The 7,073-nt window shown below is 57.3% G+C and overlaps 1 protein-coding gene across 1 annotated transcript in view; it reads right to left on the bottom strand.

Annotated features, from left to right (window-relative positions):
* The window catches only part of LOC309389590 (BPTI/Kunitz domain-containing protein-like), a 7,295-nt gene extending 486 nt beyond the window's left edge, over positions 1-6,809 (bottom strand). The window contains exons 1-4 of the mRNA XM_081948142.1: positions 6,462-6,809; positions 1,856-2,032; positions 1,411-1,551; positions 77-244 (exon numbers count right to left, since the gene is read on the bottom strand). Of these exons, the coding sequence (XP_081804268.1) occupies positions 77-244; positions 1,411-1,551; positions 1,856-2,032; positions 6,462-6,549 (574 nt within the window). The 5' untranslated portion in view covers positions 6,550-6,809. The remainder of the gene's footprint in view (positions 1-76; positions 245-1,410; positions 1,552-1,855; positions 2,033-6,461) is intronic.
* Positions 6,810-7,073: the final 264 nt, after the last annotated feature.

Raw genomic sequence — 7,073 nt, 5'->3', positions numbered from 1 at the left:
AATGCAGGACCTTCTGCTCCTTCCCATGCGGCCCCCCACTTTTCAGCCCCCCCCCATTGCAGCACTGCACACCCACCTCTATAGCGGCACCTCAACCGGCACCCCTGGCGTTTTTTGAAGTTGTTGGCGTTCCCCGCACAGCCCCCGAAGAGGAACGGCTTGCACCTTTGGATCTTGGGGTCATAAAACCAGCGTGGCAATTTTAAATCGCAAGGCCCTTCTTCGGGAGGCAGCTGACAGAGGTCTGTAGGGGGCAGAGAGGGACAGAGCCTGGCATTAGGAGGGCAGTTCTATAGATGCATTAAAAGGGAGGGAGGGAGGGAGGGAGGGAGATCTGGGAGTGGGAGGGAGGGAGGAATAAGAGACAGGGGACTCTCTCTGGCCTCCCCTACCCCCAAGCCCCCCCCCCCCTTTCCTGGATTTGGGCATTTGGGGCTTCCATTCAGGTAGGCGCCCCATGGAAGTGGGGGGGGGGAGGCAGGAGCTCCTGCTGTGCAGAGCATGAAGGGAGCAGAAGTAGGGGGGGAACACCCACCCCTCCCTTCCAGATGGCTTTAGGGATAGGATTAGATGTGTACAAACAGAGCAAATCTGTCATTTTGCATATTCATTCCGGACTCTTCCCTTCGCCCCCCCCACCCCCCAAGTGTTCCCTGCCTGCCTGTCTGTCTTGGGGACCCCCTGCCCTTTGGCCCACCCTCTCTTGAAAGGAAGCTTCCACACTGAAGCCTCCATTCAGGCAGGCGCTCCTGGAAGTGGGGGGGGGGCAGGCAGAAGCTCCTGCTGTGCAGAGCATGAAGGGAGCAGAAGTGGGGAGACACCCACCCCTCCCTTCCAGATGATTTCAGGGTTAGCAAGGAAGGAAGGAAGATGGGAGAGAGGTGGAAGCAAGGGAGGAGGGGAGGGTGGAATGGAAGAAAGAGGGAATGAATTGGAGGAAGATCCTCCAATGAGGGAGGGAGGAAGGAAGCAAGGAAGGAAGGAAAGAAAGAGAGACAGGAAGGGAAGGAACAATGATCCTGATGAGCGAGGGGAGAGGGGGAGGGAGGGAGGGAGGAATAAGGGACCCAGAAGGCTGCGCCCAGGGCAAACTGCAAATCAGGTTCAATCCTCAGAAGAAGCAGTGCACCAGGGATGGTCACATGACATGATGCCATGGGATTTTGGGGGCTTATTATCCGAATGGCCACGAGGCCTGACTGGGCTTGCAGTTCCCAATCATCTGGTGGGCCCCGGTGTCCTCAACTATGCCCAGCACCACCCCCGATGTGCTGGGAGCTCCCCCATTGGCATGCCAGGTGCTCCCGGAGGGCCCCAGTGGCCTGCGTGCCTGCCAAGACACAGCCATGGAATAGCTCACATCCCACGTCTCCCCCCTCCCCCCCGAGAGGATCTGGCTCTGGGACTCACCTGTGACGGGCTTCATGCAGCGCAAGGAACAGCCAAAGGAACAGCACTTGTCTGCCTCTTGGCAGTTGCCGTCATGCAAACAGTTGGCCATGCATGGCACCAAGGCCCCACGAGGGCTCGGTGGGCAGAAGCCGGGTTTCTCTGCAAAACAGAATCAGCGCATGGGCCCTGGGAAGCGCCCCTCATGCAGCCCCACCAGAGACAGTGTGTGTGGGGGGGGGGGAGGAAAGGTGCAGGAAAGAGGGGAGCCTCCCCCCACCCCTACTGGCCTGGGAGATCAGCTGCACCAAAGGAGAACCATGCAAGGGGGGGCTGCGTCCTGCAAGGGCAGACCCCTCCCCGAAGGAGCTTAGCAGAAGAGGCAGGGAGCTGGCTTGGGCCCTTTCCCGCAGGGGCTCAGCCCCCCCCACCCAAAGACCCCTCCCTGCCCAACAGCTGGGCTCACCAATGTGTCCGCAGTAGCGCTGGCATTCCTCGATGGTGTGGTAGCGGTTGGGATTCCCGGGGCACCCGTGGTAGATGAAAGGCTCGCAGCTCTCGGAGGTGGCGTTGTAGAAGAAACGGCGCTTGGGCTGCCCGCATCGTTTGGAATCGTTGGGGAAGGTGGTGCAGCTGCCCTCGACTGGCAAGAGAGGAGATCCGGGAAGCTCAAAATTTGGCTCAGTTGTAGGTGCTCTAGGGTCGGGCGGGGGGGGGGGGGATAGAACAGCCCCCTAACACAGCAACTTTGGCGACTTTGGCGACTTGTGGATTTCAGCTCCTGGGGAGTTGGAACGTTAACTGACTGGGGAATTCTGGGAGTTGAAGTCCATGGGTCTTAAGGAGACCTCCACCCTCATCAAATTTGCACCCAGAGCCTGGGGGGCTTCAGGGGTGTCTCTTGACACAGGGGGGATCCCTCTAGATCAGGGGCATCAAGGCCTGGGGGACGGATCTGGCCTGCCAAGTGCTTAGATCTGGCCCTCGGGGCCCCCTTGGAAGAGTGACGAACTGGCGCGTGATGCAGCCTTCCCGAGCCCCGTTTTTGCTGGCAGAGGGCTGCAGGAGCCCATTGTGTCTGGCAGAGCCCTCAGGCCCCCACAGGTGCTCCCCCGTCACGACTGAGATCGAGCCGGCTGTGCCCCCTTGAGCCCCCTGAGGTCAGACACAACCCTGATGCGGCCCTCAATGAAATTGAGTTTGACACCCCTCTTTCTGGATCCTGGGCCGGTTCCTTGTTTTCTTTGCCTCTGTTCCATGGTTACATTTTAACGGAACCTCCGAGAGCCCTGAAGAAACTCAAATGGGAAGTGCTGGTGCTGCACCCCATAGAGTCCAGCGGCTGGAAGGGACCTCGGGGGGGGGGGCTTCTAGTCCAACTCCCTGATCAGGCAGGAGACCCTAGGCCAGTGGTGGGTTCCGGATCCCATTGCAACCGGTACGGTCGCAACGGGGCCCAGCGTCCTCCACATGAAGGCGCGCAGCGGGCACATGCGTCTTACCGTCCAACGATGCCTCTGTGACCCTCCGCGATGCTCCAGCTGCTTGGCAGAGCGTCACGCAGGCGCTGTGCGTGTGCATGGAAGCCCCGAAGAGTTTAAAAACAGGTAAGGAGTGCGGGTGGGTGGATGGGCCCTCCGGAGCCCCGTGCTGGGACGGGACCTGGTGCTCCGGGCAGGCTCCGGTACGCCCGTACCAGGGCATACCACCTGCAACCCACCACTGCCCTAGGCCTAGACCTCCAGTGATGGGGCATCTACAACTTCTGAAGGCAAGTTGTTCCACTGATGAATTGTTCTCAGGGAATTCCTCCTTAATTCCAGGTTGCTTCTCTCCTTGATTAGTTCCCAGCCATTGTTTTGGAGAAACAATGCATCCCTTCTGATGCTTTGGAGAATAATTCATCCCCTCTAATTTGTGGCAGCCCCTCAATTGTCATCCAGTACAAAACTGTCTTCACCTCCCGGATCCTTTGATGGCTGGACCTACCTAGACCCCTTGATCGTTCCTCCTACCTTTCAGTCTCCAGATCTTTCGTCTCTTTGGGCTCAGAGGGGCTCTGGGGAATCCCCCCCCCTTGCTTCCATTCTCCTGGTAGGAAAAGGGAGCAAGACCCCTTCGGGGAAACAACCCCCCTCCACGTCTCAATTTGTTTTGGAGGGGCTCTGAGGACGAGGTTTATGCCAGAAGAAATGGAGGTGAGTGAGTGAGTGAGTGAGTGCGTGTGCGTTTAGGAAAAGCAGGGGAAGAATAATTCAGGAAATAAATACAGATAGTCCTTGACTTACAAGAGTTCATTTAGTGACCATTCAAAGTTACAATATCACTGAAAAAAGGGACATGACCATTTTCCTCCCTTACTCCCACTGCAACGTCCCCATAGTCACATGATCAAAACTCAGGCTCTGAGCAACTGATTCATATTTAGGACGCGTCCTCCCATTTTGTGACCTTCTGACAAGCAAAGTCAATGGGTAAATCAGATTCGCTTAATGACCTTGTGACTAACTTAACTGCTGTGATTCATTTAACAATGGTGGCAAGAAAGGTCATATTCATTTAAGAAATGTCTCACTTAGCAACAAAAATGTTGATGTCCAGTTGTGGACATAAACTGAGGACTACCTGTATATATAAAAAACTAAGGACTTGAGTTAGAAGTTTCAATTTAAATGAAATTTAATAGAGCCACCCAGCTGGATTTCACACCGAAGACTCTTGTCAGGAATCAGGTTTCTAAACTGGGATCAAAATCTCCAATCCAAATACATTTCTATTTGATTTGGAGTCTTGATGGATCAGTGGAACAGAAGTTGCCTCTAGAAGTTGTGAATGCTCCAACACTGGAGGGTTTTTAAGAACAGATTGGACAACTATTTGTCTGAAGTGGTGTAGGGTTTCCTGCCTAGACAGGGGGTTGGACTAGACGACCTCCAAGGTCCCTTCCAACTCTGTTATTCTATTCTATTCTAAATCTCACTGGACCACCTGAATGAAATGGGTCTGGCCCTGATCTGCATATCCCTTAATGGCCCATTCTTTGAAAGCCAGCCAAGGCCTGCTCAACTCAGGGCAGGCCCTTTGACCCAAGGAGTTCCCAGGAGCACTTTCACTTGGCTGAAATTCTTTCGAAACAAGGCAAGCAGCAGCAGCAGCAGCAGCAGCAGGGCATCTGTGCGGGAAGGCTGAACGGAAAGATGGCTATCAGGTAAAAGCAGCAAGACTGTTTCAAAAGAGACAGAGGAAGCAAAGTCCATTGTGGGATAGAAAAAACACTGACGTCAGGAGGAACAGGAGGGCGGTGGGGAGGACTCCTTCTGAGGAGCATTGCAGGGGAGTGGGGGGAATCTCTCGGCTGCAAGCCAAACTCCAGCCGCCCATGTGAGGCAATGCAAGAAAACCCCTGGAGAAGTCCAGGCTCTGGGCTGGGAAGAAGCCAGGATTCTTTTGGGCTCTCAGGTCACACCTAGGATGAGAATTCTGTCGCCCGAATTTTAGGAAGGACTTTGGCCACCAGGAGGGAAGGAGAAACGGTGCCCGGAGTGGGTCAGCATTCAAAGGAAGGGAATGTTGGGAGGCAGAAGGGAAGGGAAGAAGGGAAGAAACTGGGGAAGGGGTGATGGGAAGGGAAAGGAAGAGAAGAGGAGAGGAGAGAAGAAAAGAAGAGAAGAAGAGGGGAAGAGAAGAGAAGAGGAGGGGAAGAGGAGAGGAGAGGAGAAGGCAGTGGGAGGGCTAGGGAGTAGCTCTCTTCAAGCATCTGAATAGCAGTCACGTGGAAGGATTGTTCCAAAGACAGAACAACAAACAACAGTTCAGCGATAAGGAAGGAGATAAAGTTAGGGAAAACTTTGAGCATCACAGCAGCTGTTTGACTGGCTTGGAGCCCCTGAAGAAGTCAAGTCAGCTCTCCTTTATGGATGTGTTTGAAGGGGGGGGGGGGAGGAAATATCTGTCAGGGAGCCTCCTGCACAAAGGGTGGACTAGATGACCTTCCAGAGCCTACAAACTCTTACATTCCCTAATTCTATCAATATTTATATAAGCCTAGTAACTCTCTGCTCTGTTCCTGGGTGTTAATGTTATTATAATGTTATTAATACTAATAACCTTAATTACCGATAGGTTATTAGTATCATTATAATGTAATTAGTTTTCAGTTGGTTTTATAATCTGTAAGCCGCCCCGAGGGACCCTGTAGGGGGTATTGGGCGGCATAGAAATCAATGTAACCTTCAAATAACCCGCGTGGGGGGGGGGGGTTGCGGTCTTCTTCGGCAGCGTTTGCCCGGGGAGGGGCGGGGGAAGGCGGGGACCGGACCCTCGTTCATCCAAGTTTTCTTCTTCTCCGGGATTTTGCCCGCGGAGCTGATTCCGGCGCCGGAACCGTCCGAGGCTCTCTCCGAGTCAGGAGCCTGACGGGGTGACTCGCCGGTGGGAGCGAAGCGGCGTGATTCATCGGCCTCGCTCAACCCTCCCGCCTCGGAGTTACGCACAGCGAGCAAACGCAAACTTCATGGGAACGGAAGTGCGTGCCGGGCTCCACCGGGGCCCTCGTCCGTGGCCCCTGGGCCCCGCCGGGCTGAGCCGGACCTTCCCCCTCCGCTCGCCCCTTCCCACCACTCGCTTCCATCGGGTCCCGACTCCCGCCCCGCCTGCCTTCCAGCTGCCGTCCGGAGTGCGCTGACTCCGAGGTGGGCGGCGTCCTTGGGAGGCCGACACCCCTGGCCGAAGCCCGAAGGGGGCCGAGCCCGGGACCCGAAAGAAACCCCGGCCCGCAGAGTCTGGCTCGCCGCCCTCTCCCCCTTCTCCCGTCTAGGGCTCCGCGACGATCGAAGGACCGCTATTCCCGTGTTCAGGGAAGCGCAGAGAGCAGAACGGTGGGCTTCGGGGGGGGGGGGCGTTTCATTTCCTCTTGGGCGTTCGGGGCGCACGCCCGAGGCTCCAGCTGGAGGGGCTTCAGACGGGGCGGGGGCTTTCGGGCAGCGAGCAACAGAAGATCCCCCTGGCCGAAGCATCCCACCGCCCACCCTCCCGTCTCACACCACCCCTCCCCCGGCGCTCGCCCCACTCACATAAGCCGGAGACGGAGAGCAGAGGCCCCCAGAGGGCAAAGGCGGCCCAGAAGAGGAGGAGGAGGAGGGGGCTGCGACCGGACCTCATGGCGATGGCTGGGCGACTGAGCCGCCTCCGACTCCTCTCCGGGGCAAAAAGTGCGGCGCCCCCCTCCCCTCCCCTCCGGAGGGCCGGGCTGGGAAACCCCCTCGCCCCGCCCCGCCCGTCCCGCGCTTCCCGATGACTCCTCCGGGAAGGTTCCGGCGCCCCGGGGTCCAGCGGGGAAACGTCAGCGGAGGCCGGGCGGAGGGGCGGGGAGGGCTCCGTGGCTTCCCGAAAGGGGCGCGGTGACCCCCGATATCCCTCGACGCCCCCCTACCTCACCCCGGGTAGGGCAGAAGGACCAGCCTCTCTCGGCCTGTAGGCGCGGGAGATTCTCTCGTGGACCCGCTGACCCATTGCTGGTGGGGGATCCCCTTCCCCGCTTTGCAGAATCTCCAACGCGGCTTTGGGGAGGGGTGCCGACTCGCTCCACAGGCTTCGAATGCCCTGGAGGTTGTCCCTGGGCAGCTGCTTGTCCGGAGTGGTGTAGGGCAGGGAGTCTAACCTTGGGGACTTTGAAGGCTGGAGAA

This window comes from Natrix helvetica (genome assembly GCF_964273705.1).
Source record: "Natrix helvetica genome assembly, chromosome: 3".
Classification (NCBI taxonomy): Eukaryota; Metazoa; Chordata; class Lepidosauria; order Squamata; family Natricidae; genus Natrix; species Natrix helvetica.
Note: the sequence above shows the minus strand (reverse complement) of the source record. Positions and strands in the feature narration are given on the sequence as shown.